General features: G+C 51.1%; 1 protein-coding gene across 2 annotated transcripts in view; it reads left to right on the top strand.

Annotated features, from left to right (window-relative positions):
• The window catches only part of GRIK3 (glutamate ionotropic receptor kainate type subunit 3), a 230,522-nt gene that overhangs the window by 204,514 nt on the left and 5,753 nt on the right, over window positions 1–20,255 (top strand). For both annotated transcript variants that reach the window (XM_024738787.1, XM_024738788.1), the window contains exons 11-13: window positions 2,005–2,228; window positions 8,293–8,411; window positions 10,786–11,003. In XM_024738787.1, the coding sequence (XP_024594555.1) occupies window positions 2,005–2,228; window positions 8,293–8,411; window positions 10,786–11,003 (561 nt within the window). The remainder of the gene's footprint in view (window positions 1–2,004; window positions 2,229–8,292; window positions 8,412–10,785; window positions 11,004–20,255) is intronic.

The following is a 20,255-nucleotide window of genomic DNA, read 5'->3' as shown; positions in this document are numbered from 1 at the left end:
CTCCTTTTGTTGCTTTCCTTTGTGCACACCCTGAAATGAGAGGGCTCCAGGGAGCTAGGGTGGCAGCAGCTACCTGCTTCTTCTTCCTCTGCCTTCAAAGCTAGGCAAGTTCCAACTCACACACTTAGAAGCTTACAAAAGGAAGGTCCCAGTATGAAACATCCCTTGTAATAGGCCCCTCCTCCCCGACTTTCCCAGGTTCTAAGATTCACTGAATCCTTGGGCTCCTAGTGTCAATAATCAGTCGTGGGGGCTGACATTAGAAGGAGAAACATTGGGGTTATGTGCCAGTGCCCCCCAGCCAGTGCCAGTGCCCTGCAGCCTGGAGCGCCTGCAGAGTCATTTAGGAGCTGGGGCTCTACCCATACCAGTCCTCCCTGTCTTGAAGTTTCATTTCAACTTGGTTGCTGGTTCCTATTCTAGGATCGGTGTAGTCAGAGATGTGTTAATAGCTACCACTTAGAAAACAATTTGATTAACGTCTGTCTGTCCTACTAGACTCTAAGCCCCAGGAGGGCAGAAACCATGTCTGTTTGGCTCAGCTGCATATCCCTAGTGCCTAGTGAAGCTCACAAAACAATTAATTGTTTAAATACTCAGTTAATTAATTAAGCTGGACCAAGTCAGTGGATGATTGCCTAGAGACTATTGTTTGGAAGGGGGTTCTCAGAGGCAGCTGCCGCCCTTAGCAAAAGGGTCTTTAGTGCTGGTCTTTAGGACTCAGCCTCTCTTTCTGTCCTGCCCTACCCGAGGAAGGGAAGTGATAACTTGGTTCACATTCTGGTATGTACATATCCACAGGAGCCCGAGGCACAGCCTCTCAGAGGGACACATTATTAGTTAACAAATATTGCAAAGGCTGAGATGGGGCTGTGGAGTAGAGAAACAAAGCAGTGAGTCAGCCACAGTCCCAGCTGCGCTTAGCAACTCACAGGTAAATAGGCAGATATGACACAAAGACACATGGCTGCACATACTGCCATTTCAACTGAGCAGGTTAGGACCTTACCGTGGGACAGCGCAAGCTTCATGGGAGTTTAGAATTGGAGGATATCAGGGAGGGCTTCTTGGAAGACATAGCATATGCAAAGGGGTATGGAAGGCGGTGAGAGTTAGACAGCAGGAAGAGACATTCTCAACAGGGCACCGTGTGTGCAAAGCGTGGAGGTCAAGAAGGGAATGCGGTAAACAGGAAGCAGCTTAGTGGGGCCTTGTGCACGAGGAGAGCAGTGAGGAAAGCCTGCAAAGATGGGAGTGAGAGATTGTAGATTTTTAGTCAGAAAAAGCTCAGACCAGAGATACAGACCTTTAATCATTCCCCTTGTTAAAATTGTGACGGGCATCCCTAGCCTTCCCCAGTCCCTTCCCTTCCTCCTCTGCTCTGTTCTCTTGCCTCCCCTCTCGTATTAAAGAGGGCTCTGAAGTTGCCTGTTTAGTTTCTTCCCCACCCTTTCCCTCCAAAGAGAGTATTATTTTTGCCCCACTGGTTTTTGGGGCTTTGAGGATATATAGAATATCCAAAGTGGCGTGAAGCGTGCAAGAAGTAGATAGGAGAGGAAACTAGATATAAATAAGGGTTGCTGTGGATTCTGCGTCCTCTTCATGACCTTTGATAGTCACAAAGAAAGAACACCAGCTATTTTTAAATGTTTGAAGATTGCTGAACAGTATTTGAAAGGCACCATTTTGAGAATGGACCGCATGGGTTACAGCTGCAATAGGGTTCCATTCTCTGCATGTTGATACCACTGTCCTTTTCCTCAAGGCCATGAGCTCTTGGAGAACAGGGGTTAGGTCTAATTCATTATTGTCTCCCAGCACCCTGGGCATGGCCTGGCCCAGAGGAAGGGTTAGTAAATATTGAAACTAAGGAGTGATGAAGTGATCCAGGGCTCAGGCAACAGACTCCACTTCACTCCCTCGTCTCTCCTCCCTTCAAGAAGGGGTGCTCTGTCCCCTGCTAGCCTTAGGCTTTTCTCATAGTCTGTCTGTCTCTCGTTGCAGAAGGCAGATCTGGCTGTGGCCCCCCTGACCATCACCCACGTCCGCGAGAAGGCCATCGACTTCTCCAAGCCCTTCATGACCCTCGGTGTGAGCATCCTCTATCGCAAGCCCAATGGCACCAACCCCAGTGTCTTCTCCTTCCTCAACCCCTTGTCCCCAGACATCTGGATGTACGTGCTCCTCGCCTACCTGGGTGTCAGCTGTGTCCTCTTTGTCATCGCCAGGTAAGGGCAATGCCTTGACCAGAGGTCTGGCCCAGGGTTAGAGGCTCAGGGAGCCAGGCAGGTCCCCCCATCCTCAGCAATTTGCACAGAAGGCCCAGGTTCAGGCCACTGCTGTACCTGCTCTCCTGCCTCCCTCCGTGAGGCTCAGATCCTTTCATATCGCTCAGGGACCACTCCATGGCCTCTGAGCTTGAATCCCCCGGTCTTCACCCTGGTCTGTGTCCATGACTCTGAGAGGCAGCAGTTGTATCCCAGGTCCTATGAGCAGGAGAGGTTAAGTCATTGCCCAAGGCTGCACCACCTGGGCCAGGCACCCAGTACAGCAGACCCAGGCGCATTGGGTGGCCCAGCAGGTAGCTTGAAACTTGGCAAACAGACTGTGTCCATCCAGTCCACAACAGCAGGGGGAACAATGCCACATAAAGTCACACGCATGCACACATGCAGAAACTTGGCACACGCACCTACCTGCCTCTAACACGTACTAGCAGTACCCTTGCATATTTAGTTGTTCACATGAAGTAGACACAGCACATCCTTACTGGTGGGTGGTAGGGAGAGGTCACTAGGAAACAGGTTTAGCTCAGTGTTTACTGAGCGCTGGCTGTGTGCCAAGCATCATGCTCTGTCCTTTACAGCCAGTTATCTTATTTAATTCTCACAGCCTCCCATGAAAGGGAGACATCTGGATTCAGAAAGGCTCAGTACACGCCAAGGCCATCCTAGCAATAAGGGACACATCCGGCAAGTGAACTCAGGTCACCAAGTGTTTTGTCTGCAACCCACATCTCTGGCCACCTGGACATTCGTGTTCTGTTCCCGCCCCAAGTTGGTGGCTCCTGGGCCCTCTGCCTCCTGCCTCCAGGCTCCAGCCCCAGCCCCTGCCCCTGCCCTGGTTCTTTTTTCTCTAAATTCTAACACGGTGTGAAGCGAGACTTCTCCGGAGAAGCAGTTTGAGATCCAAGGACTTGGTGTTTCGGCCTTTTTCTCTCCTGAGTCTTCTTTGAAAGCCTTCCCCCAACCCTGCTTCTTTTCACTCCCTCCTCCCACACAGAGACAGACCAAAGGGAAGGATGTGAGAGAGGAAATTGTCCTGCCTCCGAAGCTCTTTGCTGCCGGCAGGCCTGATGCTGCCTGCCTGCTCGCCCAGCCTGCCACAGAGAGACCTTCATTATGCCTCTTGTCTCTAATGGTCTAACAAGCCTTTGAAAGCCAGGAGCCATTCTCCAGAGCTCTCACCATAATTTTAGCAGCTCCAGCCGGCCACTTGGCTCCCACCCCCTTGCAAACAGCTGGAGTTTTTCCAGCATCAGCGTTGCTCATTTGATGTGCCTCCCATCCCCCTCTAATTCCTGGCTTTTCATCAGCTGCTGGCAGCCCAACCTCCTTCCCACCCACTACCTCCTGGCCCGGCAGGTAGGAGCCCCCCTCTCAAGGATAGGCTAGGAAGACTTTCTGGAAGAGATGGGATTTCTGGAGCTGCTGGAATGACACAGGATGCCGGAGAGAGAGGAGAGGGACAAGGGTCTCGGCCACAGAGCCATGAACAGCATCGTAGGACAATTGTCACACAGTGTAACACTCTGACGACACAATTCACACCCATCCTGTCAAATCCTTACAGCGGTCCTGTGAGGTCGGTACGATTATCTCCACTCTACAAAAGCAGAAACTGAGGCTCACCGGGGTTAAGTCTTTGCCCAAAGTCAGAAAGCCTTTCCGTGGAGTGTTAGGCTTCAAAGCAAGACTTGCCCGACTTTAAATCAGGGGTGGCACACACAGGAAGCATGAGGGAGTGAAGCAGGCTGGGTGGTAGGCGGCAGGGAGTAGTGGGAACTGAGGCAAACTTGAGCACACACGTGGAGAAAAGAGTGACTGCCACTCATCTCTAACCGACTCTGCTAAACAGGAATACAGACCAGTGCTGCGGGGTTCATGATTTTTAGAGAGAGGTTCAGATTTTCACGTGAAGCCTCATGGCTTTTATAAGTAGCCACTAATTTGATATTTTACAATACTGTTGAGGTCGAGCACAGCACATCTGTAGTGTGGATGTGGCCCTCTGTCCCCTCGCCTCCACGTGGCCTGTGTCCTTTGGACCACTCTTTGCTGTCTGCAGGAGAGCTGGACACAGCTGCCCAAGAAATGGGGTCTGCGAAGGGTGGGCAGGTGTCCAGACCCCCTCCGGGCAGCTCCAGCAGGGCACAGGGCTGTCCATCCTAAAAACTGGCCTGGGGCTTCCCTGGTGGTACAGTGGTTGAGAGTCCGCCTGCCGATGCAGGGGACATGGGTTCGTGCCCCGGTCCGGGAAGATCCCACATGTCGCGGAGCGGCTAGGCCCCTGAGCCATGGCTGCTGAGCCTGCGCGTCCAGAGCCTGTGCTCCGCAACGGGAGAGGCCACAACAGTGAGAGGCCCGCGTACAGCACACACACATAAAAACTGGCCTGACCTGTGCCTGTCTAGCATCAGGGGTCCAGGCATTGACCAAGGCGTTTCTCTGCCACCAGGATATTCTGCTTCATGCTCAGTGAGAAAAAAGGAAGGGAGGGCAGATGCTTCTCACCACAGAGAGCAGGACAGTTGGCACTCATGACAAGGAGATAATCCTAAGTGGACCCCAGAGGCAGGGCCGGGGGTGAGCTGCCAGCCCAGCCCCCAGGAGTCACATTCCGACCAAATCCAGTACAGATGAGAGTCCCAGGGAAGAGATGGTCCTGGCCAGTCAGTGCTCTGTCTGCCCTTCTACCCAGGGGCCGGTGTTTAGACTTCTCCCCTGAGGGGACACAGAGTATCTCCAGGTCAGCCTCTACCAGCTCCAACTTACTTGCAAGACTGAGAGAACCCGTTGTAGCCACAAGCCATAAATCCGAGATCCATCATTCACTTTGGTGGCACCTTCCAGCGCCCATCCCATACTCTTCCCTCCTGTGGCCTTGGAGTTCGAATCTGGGCCTTTCCACCCACTGACCGCAAGATTGCAGTCACCTAGACTGCTCCAAGCCACCTCCCCACCTGTAAAGTGGGCACCTGCTGCATTGTCGGCCTCTCGAGGGGTAGTGAGGACCCAGATCTATAACAGTACTTGATAACCAAGAGGCCCATTTGAGACCAGTTATTTTTATCATGGTAAGCAATTCCACCTCTGGGAATTTATCCTGTTGAAGGTCACCACTGAGCCCCACTTTCCAGTTCCCCCAAATCTAGAAAGCCTTCTCAGCAAAGCCCTAGACAAGGCTGCCCTTTGGCCTAGGTACCCACGGAAGTGTGGCCAAGGATGTTTCTTTCAGCAGAGTGTACCACAGTGGAAAATAGGGCCAGCCTAAGTGCCGTCAAAGAGGAATGGTTAAAAACACCTATTGACTAAAAAAATGATACAAATGACCTTATTTACAGAAGATAAATAGACTCACAGACATAGAAAACAAACTTAGGGTTACCAAAGGGGATGGTGGGGAGGTGGGGGGGAGAGAGAAATTAGGAGTTTGGGGTTAACACATACACACTAGCGTATATCAGACAGGTAAACAACAAGAACCTACTGTATAGTACAGGGAACCGTACTCAGTAGCTTGTCATAACTTATAATAGAAAAGAATCTGAAAAAGAACATATATGGAATTGAATCACTATGCTAGACACTTGAAACTAACACATTGTAGATTAACTATACTTCAAGTTAAGAAATGTATTAAAGAAACACCTATTAATTAGTTATAGAGAATAAAGGGGATCAGGAAGGACTGATCTGGAAAGAGGCTGGTGACTTATTAAGTGAAAAGCCAAGATCTAAGACAAGATATATGATATGATTTTGTGTGTGTGTTAAAAGATTATCCCATATATATACTTTGTACATGTGTGTGTACATTAAAAAAGCAGGGCTCGTGAGAGCTCATCAGAAATCATCTTTACTTTGTCTCTCACCCACCTTCCAGTGCATTCAGAGGTGAATTTCTTTGCCCCAGTGAAAGCCCTGCCAGGACCTGTCACTTTTGGCTTGCTTCCAGAGCTCAGAAACCCTAGGTCTCTCTCTAAAGCACAAACGCACTGTTTCAACTCAAAAGTTAGAAGGCTGAGTCCGGTATAGTCCGCAACATTTCTACCCTCATTCACAGATCAGACTTCTCCCCTCGCCCCCATGTAGGCCCCCTTTGGCAGCGCCTCCTTGGTCGGCCCACTCCCCCGCTCAGCACCTGGTCCTCTAGCAGCCCCTGCTCCATGGCTTCTCCCTGTTGGAGTCCCATCGCCCTTCTCGGATAGGAGTCAAGGTGGATCTGGGCTGGATCTCTCTTCTACATGGGCCCATCTGGTCCAGGGAAACGTCCTTAGCCCTGGCCACGTCTGGGCCTGCAGGCCGGTGCCGTGCAGCAAGGACTCACCCTCCTGCCTCACCTAAGAAGCACGTATCAGCCCGACCCCTGCCCTCCAGACTTCCCAGGTGGTGTCCACCACATCTACTCCTTCCACAGCCACCCTCGAGCTCCCCCAGCCGCCCTGTGGAAGCTGCTCTCCCTAGACTTCAATGCAGGGGCCCCTGAACACACAGCTCTCCAAAGGCTTTCTCTAAAACTCTTCTCACAACAGTCTCTCATCTCTACTCTCTTCATCCTCTGTCTCTTTCTTGTGGATTTTTAGAGCCTCTAACCAGTTCGTGGTCATTCACTTTGAAAATCCCCATCTTGGTTTGAAGGCTCACTTTGCAATTTCCTATCTGGAGGATCTTCCTGCTTTGTGAAAACAAAATTCTTCTCATGTGAGCATTGGTGATCAATGTTTAATTGACTAAAGCTTTTAAAAGGGGGATGGAAAGTCACAACATCACACTTAAAACTCATCACACTTTAAAAAACAAAATAAAATTCTATCAGACATGTCTCTCCTTCTGGGTCTCTCAACTCAGCCTCTGACCCCACACCAGCCACTCCAGTCACCCCAGTCACTGCAGCCACTCCAGCCTGGTGGGGACTTTCTCTCAATCTCTCCAGAGTGTTCCAGCTTCCTCCAGCTTACATGTCCAATTCCTCAACTGGAATTCACACAGTAAACAAAGATCCCTCCAGTTATCAGGACTTCTCTTCCTTAGAAGGCAGTGGGGAGTTTTAAATAACAGTTTTTCCTGTCATGCATGTATTTGCATATTCAGAGGGAAAAATCTGAAAAAAATATATAACACATTGTTTTCCCCAGAGGGTGGGATCATGGTGTACTTTCACTTTCCCATTGTATTCTGTACTGTTTGACTATTTTGTGAAGAGTGTATTTTACTATTTCTCCATTTTAAGGTTTTTTAAAGTATACAAGTAATTCAAAAGCCTGTTCTCATTTTTCAAAATTCATGCAATACATACAAAGGAACAGGCTTCCATGAAATTTCTTCTGCCATTTTAACAACCCCCCACCCCGAGGTAAACAGTGATTTTTTTTTAGATATGGATCCTTCCAGACTCTATATGCATTTATATACAAAGGTACATAAATAGGTATGCAACGATGTCTTCAGGAATCTATTTATACAGATGTGATCATATTGTTCTTATTTTTATCACTTTCTGTAAAAGACCAAACAGTATGTGTTGAAGATCTTTCCCTGTTGGTGCATTTCTTCTAACAGCTGCGTGATGTTTCAGAGTACGATTGTGGCGGAGTTTAGTGAATCATTCCTCTATTGAAGGACATTTAGGTTGTTTCCAGTTTTTCCCTATTACAAATAATGCTTTGATAGACACCCTCACACACTCCTCTTTGTGCTCCTGTGGGAGTGTTTTTTGTAGGATGGATAATGAGTTGCAGAAGTGCTAGGTTGAAGGGCATGTGCACTTTTAATTCTAAGAGATACTGCTGAATTACTTTTATCACCAGAAAAGGGCACTAACAATAAAGAATGAGAAGGAAAATGGCCCTGGTTTCCCATTCCCTGCCTTCCCAGCAGAACGGTGAGGGAATTGATGCTAAAGTTGTTGGCATATCACTGATTGCTAAACCGCCGGCTTGTGTGGCTCGGACACTCCTTCCCTCCCGTCTCCCCGTAGCCTCGCCTCATTGCCCCCCTCTTTCTGCTGCAGGTTCAGCCCTTATGAGTGGTATGATGCTCACCCCTGCAACCCTGGCTCCGAGGTGGTAGAAAATAACTTCACTCTGCTGAACAGCTTCTGGTTTGGAATGGGGTCCTTGATGCAGCAAGGTATGTGTGCCCTCCCCAGGCAGCCTCCTCTCCAGTGTCAGCAGAGCCAGCCCCACCCTCCAGGGCAGCCTCAGACCTGCCAAGCCCTCAGAAGGTTGGAGACACCTGGATGCTCAGGTGTGTGCCCTTTCCCAGGTCCCCAAGCTCCATCACTACTGTGGCTGGACCGGCTCACGGTCTGAGGCTGAAGCATATAAGCCACGCCCACCCATGGCATGCCGGGCTCATCCCCAGTCCCTCCTGCTCCAGCTGCAATGGACATACAGCATCTTGTCTGCTGGGGCCAACCCCACCGAAGGCCTCACCGCCACAGAATCTGGCTGAGCAAAGTTGGGCTGAGCATGAGGGGAGACTGGAGGCGGGGAGGCTGGGTGGGAGGCTACTGCAGGAATGAGATGATGATACCTGAGCCGGGGTAGTGGCCATGGGGCTGGAGGACAGAGATGGATTATGAAAACTTCAGAATGTAGCGGGAACTGGACTCTGGGGAGCCTGGTAGTCGAAAAGGGCATGTCTGAGGTGGGGACATTAGCCTCAGTGCATCAGAGCTGGTAAACACAGAAGGACGCCATTTTTTCTTACATCCTCTTGAGGGAAGGTTGGGATGCTGCACCTCCCCCCGGCTGGTAGCGCATCTTTTGGAAAGATCTGCACTTGCTCAAGTATCTCAGAAAGCTGAGCACCTACAAGGAGCACAGCGCAGAAACACCAGGGGCTGGAGGGCAAGCACAGGGGGAGGGAACCCCAGCCAGGAAAGACCCCCAGAAGAACCCCACCCCCAAGCCCTGCTGACCAGGAGCCAAGTGCTCATTGCCTCTGCTCATTACCTCTGCCTGGGTTAGGGACCCACAGAGGGACAGTGGGCAACAAGGGCACCAGGGAGGGAAGGAGATCCAAGGGGCAAAGAATGTCTCTGTCCCTCACTCATCTGTGTGTATCCTCTAGGCCCAGCACAAACCCTGGTCCTCAGTAGGTATATACTAGCAAATGCCAAAGGAATGAATGACTGATGTTATCTCAGTGTCTCCTGAGTCCCCACTACATGCCAAGCCCTGTGCTGGGCACTTGAATGAAGGACCCTGACCTGAGCGAACTCCCAGCCACGACAGAGGCCGGGTCGGGGGCCCAACAGAGCCTGGCAGAGCTCACCAAGCAAACAAGTAAAATAAGTCATTCTCCCTTTGGGGGCAACTCTAGCCCCTTGCTTGGGGGAGGGCCAGGCAGATGAAGCTGGGGGTGGAGGCGGGGGCGTGGTCTCCAGCAGCTGGGAAGTGACAGGCAGCTTTAGAGGGAAGTGCCTCTTTCGGTCCCCACCACTAATGAGTGTCCTCAAGCCTCACCTTGCTTCTTCACTCATCATCTCGGTGCACTGACAGCTGGGAAGGACCTGGAGGCCCCTCAATGCGGTAATAGCTTCCCTTTCACCTCCTGCTGCTACTCAAAGCCCTGGCCCCTGAGGGATTCCCCACAAGGTTTTGATTAGGAGGGAGAAAAATAGTTATGTATTTGAAAAACTCTCCCTTGAGTGATTTCTTTGAGAAAAAATTCATCCATATCAAAGCAGACGCTTTTCAGATGGCAGGGCCAAATATTCTGGAAAGTTCAGGAGTCACTTGCTATTTAAATCTCTTGAAAGCCACCTAGTTAATTACTTCGGTTAGAAGGTTTCAGCTAAATTATGCTTCGTACCCAAGGTCGGGGAGGAGGAGTGATCTATTTCGGCGAAGAGCTTCAAAAAATGTTGATTTTTCTCCTCCTGCAAAGCATCCTATAGCAATCTTATATTTGTATACCACTTGTATTTCCAACACAGTTCCTCCTCAAGTTGTATCATTACAGCAGCATGGTGGTATTTGCATGAGGCTGGGACAGGGGAAGGACGATGCTTTACAGAGTCCCAGAGAGGGAAGTTGTCTGGCACGTGATCACACAGAGAACTAAGAGCTAAGAGCAGGATTCACGCAAGACTTCCAGGTGTTCAGAACCTGGGACCACACAGGTGGTTCACAGATAGGCATCAGAGGGTCTGACAAGCCTGGGAAATGTTATGCATGTGTGTGTTTTTCTCGAGCAGTGGTTCTTAACTTTTAGCCTGCATCAGGATCACCTGGAGGGCTTATCAAAGCCCAGATTGTTGGGCCCCACCACTAAGTTACTGATTCATTAGGTCCTGGGGTGGGGCCTGAGGATGTGCATTTCTAACAAGTTCCCAGGTGATGCTGACGGTCCAGGAACTACACTTTGAGAACCACTGGTCTAGGGAAGAGGTCTCCGCTGTTACTAGGCTGTCAGTGGAGTCCGTGTCCCAGAGGACCAGAGCAACCCTGGTCTGAGCATTGCCAGGGACCACCAGTCTCCTCCTCCCTCCTCCCAGGGTCTGAACTGATGCCCAAAGCCCTGTCCACGCGCATCATTGGTGGCATCTGGTGGTTCTTCACGCTGATCATCATCTCCTCCTATACGGCCAACCTGGCTGCCTTTCTGACCGTGGAGCGCATGGAATCACCCATCGACTCTGCCGATGACCTGGCCAAGCAAACCAAAATCGAGTATGGGGCTGTCAAGGACGGGGCCACCATGACCTTCTTCAAGGTGAGACCTTCTCCCTTCCTTCACTATCCTTCCCTAACCACACAGAGCCAAAGGACCAGAAATCCCCAGGGCTCCGCCCATCCCTGTTTGGGACCAGTTGACTTTGAGGAGCTGTAGTGATGTGGCCATCTGGGCTGGTCCCAGCACAAATCCTAGACGTTTCCATAGCTGGGACAAGCAGCATGAATATGCCGTGTTTCCTTAAATCATCAGAGGAGGACCGGTGGAGAGAAGAGGCTGGAAAAGGGGGAAGGAGAAGCATGGCCCAGACACACAAACAGGCCCTGGGGCCAGGGGGCTCCCTGCCCTTGGCTTTGCCTCTCAGCAGCCTCCACTTCCAAGAGGCTGGCCTGGGCTTGGGGTGAGATCTCCACCACTGAGAGAGCAGCAGGGGGAACATCCTCCAGGGAAGGAAGGAGGCTTAAAACTTGAACAAGCATTTACAAGCATTCCTTAGCATATTACACTCGTGGAATGCTGGTGTCCATGTAAAGCCCCTGTCAGCTGCTCAGGTTACTGCTCTCATGGGGATCTGGCCATGACTTTGCTGCATCCTCCTGTTTTGTAAAGCGTTGGCTTAGTTCCTTACTGTTTTTTCACCTTCTACTAGAGTAGCTGAGGGTTTAGGAAACTGAATGACCCTGACCACCGATAGCTGTAAATGTTCTTCTGGAAATTAAAGTAATAATAATTATAGCTACCACCACTGAGAGCTCACAGTGGGCCAGGTGCTCCATGCTTGGTCTCATTTAATCTTCGTGACAAATCCCGTGAAGTAGGTACTGCAATTGTTTCCACTTTACACGTGTGGAGACTAAGGCTTGGAGCATTAAGCGGGTTGTCCAAGGACTCACGGCTGAAGGAGCCCGAGGCTGGCCCAGGCCTGCCTTTCTCCAAAGCCCATGTTCTGAGCCACGGTTCTCAGCCTTGAGTGTGTGTCCAAATCACCCGGCAGGCTTGGGGAACCCCCAGATTGCTGGGCCCCACCCCTGAAGTTACTGATTCAGTAGGTCCTGGGGGGGCCTGAGAATGTGCATTTCTAATGAGTTCCCAGGTGAGGCTGAGACTGCTGGTCCAGGGCCCACCCTTTGAGGACCACTGCTCTAATGATTTCTGAGAAATGGTCAGGATCTGGGCATTCTGTGGCTATGGGTCCATTCATTCATGTATGTGTTTAGTAGCCAATTGCCGTCAATCCGTCTGAAAGCCTGGGGGGTTTTGCTTTCCTCCGGGCCCTGGTTCCCCATCCCCCAGCCCTTGCCTCCTTCCAGGCTAAGCCTCTGAGTGATAGACTGAGCCTCCAGTGGGGCCTGAGTAAGGACAGAAAGAAGGGGTTGGGTGGGAAAGCCTTCTACCTCCTGGGCATGGAGCCCCAGTAGCGCTACCCCCCACCCCGGCCTCCCCTGTGCCTCTTCTTAAGGGTAGAAGCAGCTGCTTAGTGAAGAGCAAAGAGGGAGGAAACAGACTCCCCTCCGGGATGTTGCCTCTGGCAAACTCGGTCTTCCTACAAGGTCACCACCATGTACTGGGAGTGTGGGGAAGATAAAGCACTGTCCTAAGCACGCTAGGGGCTCTCTGGGACCCGGTGTGTGTGTTCACGAGGGTGAGCAAGTATGTGAGTATGTGAATGCCTTCACGTGCGCGTGTAGCGGTATATGGCGTGTGAAGGCACGTTCACGTGTGTACGTGTGCACACGTGTGCCCATGCACAAGAGCCAGCCTGTCTGGGTGCTTGTGTGTCTTTATGCTTGGACACGTGTGTCTGCATATATGTACTGACCAGCATATGTGTGCATGTGTCTCTGTGATCTGGGCAGTGGAGATGTGCCTATGATTGTTTACAGGTGTGTGCCGAGTGCACACGTGTCTGCTTACATGTCCCAACAGGTGTGCTTAGATAAGTGTGAGTGGGGGGATGGGCGCGCGCGCGCGTGTGTGTGTGCTGCGCCTGCTTCTGCCTATCCGCAGGCTATGGCCCAGCCCTTTGTGCCAGAGCATCCCTCATGCATTACAGATGAGCCCGTCTCTAAGCAGGGCTCCCAATCAAAGGGAAGCAGCATAAATAAGCCCAGTGCAGGCTCATTGCCACTGATTGGATGCCCTTGCCTCCCTCCATGCTAAGATGCTCAGATTGGCTTCCAAGAGCCTGGTCCCTGCTCCCCACCGAGCTGCTGTCCTCGGCATCAAGCAGCACCTCCCTCAGCCCGCTCCACCCTCACCCACCTTCCCTGCCAATGGTGCAGTGAGGAGGGCAGGGGAGGGACACAGATGCTGCCACCCAGCTGGGATGCTGGGGCTTAAGGGCCCAGGCTCTCAAGGGCCTTTGGCCAGAAACAGCAACTCCACATCCCCCTGCAGAACCAACTCCCCTTCCTTGCCCTCCTGATCACCAATGAATTCCGCTTGCTCTCTGGCCACCTTGTCTCCTGCTTTAGTTCAAATGAAAGCCCTCTTGCCTAGGCCCCCTTCCATCGGCAGCAGCGGTGGGACTGTTATGTAGGCAGAGAGGAACCTGAGTGTGGATGCATTATCCCCACTTCGGATGATGAGCTAGAAGAAAAGACCCTCCTAGAAGGTCCCTGGACAAACTTCCTTCCTCCCTGCCCCACCCCCAGCCCACCCTCCTTAGTCATACCTCTCTCCTCAAGCCCTCCCCCATCCCCCCCCTGCACTGGGCCTGGGGGTAGCCTCCTTATGGTCGCTTTCAAGTTAGAGCTGGAAGGAAACCTGAGTTTAACCTAGAGAAACAGAGGTCCAGAGGGGCTGGGTGAGTTGCGGGTGATCAAACAGCAGATCAAGGATCAATGGAGCCGGATGTACAGTCAGATACTTTGTTTGCACACACACTGCCCTCTCCCGCAGCCGCTCCAGGGTCTTCTCCTGGAGGGGCGGTCCTCCCTCCCACCGGTGAGTGTATCCGGCAAGACCGGCACTAGGGTTGAACAGGAATCAGCTCCAGAGGTTGCCATTGGAGGTCTAGGAAATATTAGCAAAGTCAAAATAATAGTAACATTTATTGAGCACTTACTGTGTGCCAGGCAACGTTCCAAGTACTTTACCTGTATTCACTCCTATCATCCTCATAACATCCCTAGAAGGTTGAGACTATTATCATCACCTCTAACACATGATGAAAGGAAGGCTCAGAAAGTAACCCGAGTTCATACTTCTTGCCTAACGTCACACAGCTGATGAAATGCAGCGCTGCGATTGGAATCCAAGTAGTCTGGCTCTAATGCCTGTGCTCTTTGTCTCCGTGTCCATATTGTTTCTCTAAGGAGCCAGGCACAGTCCAGGAGTTCCTTGGGGAAGAGTGAAGCCGTATCCCCAGCCTAGAACCATCCTGGCACATCCTAGTTGCTTAAATAATCACGTTGAGTGGATGCCGTTGTCGAATTAAAGGATGGAATTAAAAGACAGCAGAGGCCAAGTAAAGCAAATACAGGAGACCATGCTGAGGACAGGAACCCAGCAGGTAGCACTCCTGAAGGTTCCAGAGCACAGGGCAAATGAACTTCATTTCTGCAGTTAGCACGTTTCCTGGTTAAGCTACAAACTGTCTTAAAAAGCCCCCCTGGCTGAGAGTAGCACTCGAGGGAGAGAGCCCATTCCCATCCAAAGATGACAACAGCAGGAAGTGAGACGCCAGTCTCTCGGGGGGCTCCAGATCCCTCGCTCCCCCACCCTATAGCCTGGGAGACGCGTGGCTAGTGGCAGCCCATCATTCCAGAGGAAATTTCATTTGAAGAGTTGTCAGGGAGCAGCAAACATCACAAACAATGTCTCCTGTGTTGTCCTCCCTCCGTCTTGGAAGATAAAAATTAATTAGGAGAAGAAAAAGGAGGCCTTTGAAAGTGTTGTTTGGCTATAAAAATATGTAGGCAAAATGTAAAGGAGGATGTTGGGAAAGTGTGTTCTTGGAGGGGAGGGCTGGGCAACTTTGAAGGCAGAGGATGTCAGAAGACAGCTTCTCCAAGGATTTAGCCCTCTTTGGTGTTGCAGTGGGAGAGACACATCACACGTGGGAGGGACTGTGTGTGAGTGACAGCCACTTAGGAAAGAGATAGAGCTGGGGACCAAGAGTTCCAGGCTCCCCAGGTCCCTGGCACCGTCAAGCCCCACCCCTTGCACAGCTTTGCCCCATCTTAGCAACTGAGCCTGGAAGGTGCCTGGAGAGGCCATCCAGTCCATCTCCCTACCTTCCAGCTGCTCAGCAGACTCTTCCCTGGGCTGGAAGGCTCAGGAGGGTGCTCCCAAGCTCAGCTCCCAGTTTCTCCTGACCTGTCTGCTGGCCTCTCTGATACAGCCTTAGCCCTGCTTTCAAGCAGAAGCAGGACAGGAGGACAGAAATGCAGTGACCAGGCAGAATTCATTGTGGTGCAGCCTGGTGCAGTCAAGTCACATCAGTCTCAGAGTCAGACAGACCGGGACTTGAGTCTTGGCTATTGTCTGTGCTGGGTGACCTTGGATAAGTCACTTCACTTCTCTGAGCCTCAATTTGCTCACCTGGATGACACGGATACTGATTCCCACCATGCAGCAATTAGCAAGGAGATTCAATCAGCCACTGTATACACAGTGGTTAGGCCAGTGCTAGGCACACAGTACATTTAAGGCAAAGGCTTTCTCCTCTGGATGCCCCTCTGTTTGGCTGACCCAGAAGATGGGCAAGTTGGCTGGCCCCTTTTCTCCTTTTGCTATGTAGTCCCCTCCTGATGCAAGGGTTTAACTGGAGTCCCATGGAGAAGCTCCAGCCAGTGGACACCTGGAGAACCTCTCTTCTTCCAGGTCCCTCCAGATTGGGCCTGGGGGCTTTGTGGAAGACACTGGTGACTCTATCACAGGATGGCTGTCTACCTCTGCACAGAGCTAAACACTTCAGGGGGAGCCCAGAGGTCCTCAGAATAGAAGAGACCCAGAGCAGGCAGGCAGAAGGCAGCAAAAGGGGCAGGGGAGGCCTGGGGATGATGGGAAGTTATTGAAAACGACTCAGTTACTGATGACCTCTCTGTGCCTCGGTTTTCTCACCTATGAAATGGGTATAACAATAGTACACACACACACACACACACACACACACCTTGTAGAGGTGATTACTGAGATGATTAAATGGGATAATTTATATAGAAAACTTAGAACCATACCTGACACAAAGTATGCATACAATAAATGTTAACTATTTTTATTGTTTATTCTTGGTGATACACAGCGCTGTTTAGCTCACAGATACGATTTTGGGGGCAGCACATTTCATATATATATATATATATACATTTTTTGTGTGTGTGTGTGTGTGTGGTATGCGGGCCTCTCACTGCTGTGGCCTCCCCCCTCGCGGAGCACAGGCTCCGGACGCGCAGGCTCAGTGGCCATGGCTCACAGGCCCAGCCGCTCCGTGGCATGTGGGATCTTCCCGGACCGGGGCACAAACCCGTGTCCCCTGCATCGGTAGGCGGACAATCAACCACTGCGCCACCAGGGAAGCCCTCTTATATATTTTTAATTAGTGGCCAGCACTTTAAAATGGGGAGATTTTTGCATTTAAAAAATTCACATATCCAGCTTCTCAAAAATGTGAAAGATGAAGGGGCATCACTGAGCTGGCTCTCCTGAAGAGAGATTGTCAGGTGCCAAGAGGCGGCGGCCGTCTCCAGCTTATCAGAACTCCACTCAGCGGCCTTTACTTATTTACAGTACTCTACCTGGCCCGTCTCGGCACTGAAATTTTCTGCCACTGAGTACTATGTCATTTAGTTTCCATAGAAACTCTGCATTCTAGAAATTATTATCCCCAATTTCTAGATGAGAAAACTGAGCCTTAAAGAGAATAAAGGAGGCTTAAAGACAGAGAATGACGCTAGCCACTTATCAGGCACTTCCTAGGAACCTGGCTCTGTGCTAAGCTGATTCCCATTTTACACATGTGGAAAGTGAGGCTCAGAGATGTGACATCACTTGCCTGTGGTCACAGAAGGAGCTGGCATTTGAACCCAGCTAGGTGTGACACCAGAGTCCATGCAGTGGAGCCAACCCCTCCCACCACCTCCATCTCCAGCCTGTAGCCCCCGCCTCCTGACTCCCCCCACTGCAAGGGTCAGCCTGCAGCCCTCACCTCCTAACTCTCCCTGCAGGGGCCAGCCTGCAGCCCCCGCACAGGCAAGCCTCAGGGGCACATGCAGAGAGCAGAGGCAGCTGCTGGGCCAGAGGGTCAGCAAGTCTGCCCTGGCGAGGTGGGCAGAGGCAGGGAGCCTCCTGGTCCCCATGAAAATAACCCAAGAGACATGATTAACTGCTCGGGTACATGGATCCAATAAGGCCAAAGACTCCACATCCAGGGATAAGAAAGCCAGTTAATCTGGAAAAAGGTCTCTTTTCCAGTATGGAAAATACTCAAGGTCTCGCATGGAATCACATTGCCTCCCCACACACATTCCCTGAGATTCAGCTCTCTTTGGAATTGATATATATTTTTATACATATATATATATATACCTATATACATTTTCTTGTGCAGAAATGTTAAATTCTCAAGATTAAATATCTTCAGTTGGGAGAAATCAATTTACTTCTTTGAGGAGGCTAGAATTGAAAGTCGTGAGTCTGAAACTTACTTTCTTGCCAAATTCACTGATAAAAAAATCCTCTCCGTCCTGGCATGTCGCCCTGTATCGGCTGCTCCAAGCGATTCCATTAATTGATTTGGGTGACTGGCCCTGAAGCAATGCTTATTAAGGTTCCCACTGGAGCTGGGACAGGGAGGATGGCATCGGAGTCGTAGGTACGTGAGACTCCATTCCCTGGGGTGGTAACTAACTCAGGCCAGTGACGGAACTCAGGCATCTTGTGACCAGGCCCAGGAAGATAGGAGAGGGGACTGAGATTCCAGGAGGGGCCCTGGCTGTATCCCTCCCTGCCTCAGAGGTGCACAGGGAAGCTTTTCAGGGATGTTCTCAGAATCACAGAATCACTCAAAGACAGAACCTAAGGGGAATCAGTGGGTTTTGTTGAAAATGGGGATCCCAAGATATGAGACAAACACAGGGGGTGGACTTTCTAGGGAAGAAGATTTCAGACTCATCTGCCTAAAGGTGATGAAGGTAATGAATTAGTTGACACTGGAGCTGGGATAGCAGAACCTCTTGAAATCAGCATCACAGCCAGCTTCCTGCCTTATCGTCACTTTTCATCTTAACTGGCCCAAGCTTTCTGGTGTTTTTACCCATCTTCCCCATTCCATTCCTTCACCTGCTTCAGGCTTTCACGTGTCTCTCCTCAAAGCCCATCAGCCTCAATACCAGCCTCTCCCTCGCCAGCCTCCATTGGAAATTTCTATCTCCATTTATGATGGGGTGTTACTGGGAAGAGCATATATTTTGATGTCAGGCATGCCTATGTATAGAAGGAATGGGGTGTTAGGGAGAGGATGCAGGGAGGCGTTTGCAGAAAGAGGAGAAGTTCTCATCCTCTTCTGAGACAGAAGGAGTGGGACAGGGCTCCCTGTGTGGTTCATTTTCAAGTTACTGATGGCTGGTTGTGTCAGAGAATGAGTGGGTAAGATGGGTGAGGTGTAAGGGTGGATGGATGGATGGATGGATGGATAAGTAAAAGGCTGGGTGGATAGTTGGATAGTTAGTTGAATGAATTAGTGTGTAGATAGTGTGTGAGTGAATGGGTGACAACATGAACATGATGAATGAGAGGATGGGTGGGTGGATGGATAGGTAGATGGATGGCTGGATAGATGGATGGATGCATGCATGCATGCCTTAGGAGATGTAAAAGGAGCCCTGATGGCCTCATACACTCCTAATTCCCACCTCTAGTAGAAGAAGGAGAACTTGGAAAGCAGGAGAGACTGAGATGGAAAAGGAGCTGAGGTGCTGAAATCACTGATTGGAGAATAGTATTTAGTTACAATAACCAAGAGAGCAGAGTGTCTGAGGCCATGTGTCCCTGCCAAGCAGTGATGATTGGACTTGGATAACCTGATTAGAAGAAGAGTTGGAACTGATCATCTGAAAAAGCAATGATCTTGGGAATAAAAGTAGCTTGCGTCAGTATGTGTGTAAGAGAGTGTATCAGTTACCTATAGCTGCATAACAAATTACCCCAAACTTAGTGTCTTAAAACAACAACATTATGACCTCACAGTCTGCGGGTCAGGAATCAGCTTGGCATAGCTGGGTCCTCTGTGCAGGGCCTCTCACAGGCTGGGATCAGGGTACTGGCTAACACTGTGGTCATCTCCAGGCTCCACTTCTAAGCTCACTCACGTGGTGGTTGGCAGCATTCAGTTCCCCCTGGGCTGTTGGGCAGAGGGTTTCCATCTCCACTGACTGTGGGCTGGAGGCTGCCCTCTGTTCCTTGCTATGTGGGCCTCTCCATGGGGCAGCTCACAGCATGGCAGCCAACTTCCATCAGAGCAGCAAGCCAGAGGAGCCAGAGAGAGCAGAAGCAAGACAGAAGTCACAGTCTCTTGTAACCTAATCTCAGGCATGACATCCTATCACTCCTGGGGAGGGGGGGTTAAAAGCAAGTCACTGAGCCCAGCCCACACGCAAGGGTAAGGGATCACGCCAGGGCATGAATCCCAGGGATGGGGATCATTGGAGCCAGTTCAAAGCTTCCGACTGTAGAGAATCAGGGCGGGAAAAGTAGCAGAGTGAGAATGGGCCCAAGGGAGAAACTGGAGAAGGCAGTCTGGATATCAGAAATGATCTAGAAAATAAGAAATGTCTGGAGAGTCGGAAGAGCTGGACATCGGGAATGTTCTTAAGGGCAAGAGTAGCTAAGTGGGGAGGGGAGGAGCATCTGGGAGCCATGGGAGGATGGAATAGCCGGGGAGCAGGAATAGCTGATAGTGGGACAGGCTGAGGACGGCAGGAGCGGGCGGCAGCCAGCTTGCTGCTCCGATGGAACCCACTGAGGGCTCTGGGCATCTGAGCCCTTCCAGGCCTTCAGCTTTGGGGCAGATAAATTTGCAGGAGGGGAGTAGCTGCTCGTCTATGAAGGCTCCCTCAGGCCCCGTGCCCAGAGGAGGCATCTCTGGCACTCAAGAGATTCGGGGCTCAGGTGGAATCTCTAGTGGGGTGCTGCCTGCTGCTCCGGGGCTCCCTCCTCCCCAAGGCGTGATTGGGTCTCCAGGAGCCAGTCTTGGAGGGGACAGCCCTTAGCGCTAGGAAACACCTGGAGAGGAGAAGGTCCACTTTCCTCCCAGCCCCCTCCCCCCGCCACTCCTGGCAGGCACAGCTT

This window comes from Neophocaena asiaeorientalis, unplaced genomic scaffold (assembly GCF_003031525.2).
Source record: "Neophocaena asiaeorientalis asiaeorientalis breed wild unplaced genomic scaffold, Neophocaena_asiaeorientalis_V1.1 scaffold106, whole genome shotgun sequence".
Classification (NCBI taxonomy): Eukaryota; Metazoa; Chordata; class Mammalia; order Artiodactyla; family Phocoenidae; genus Neophocaena; species Neophocaena asiaeorientalis.
This window is presented reverse-complemented; position numbering and strand designations above follow the sequence as displayed.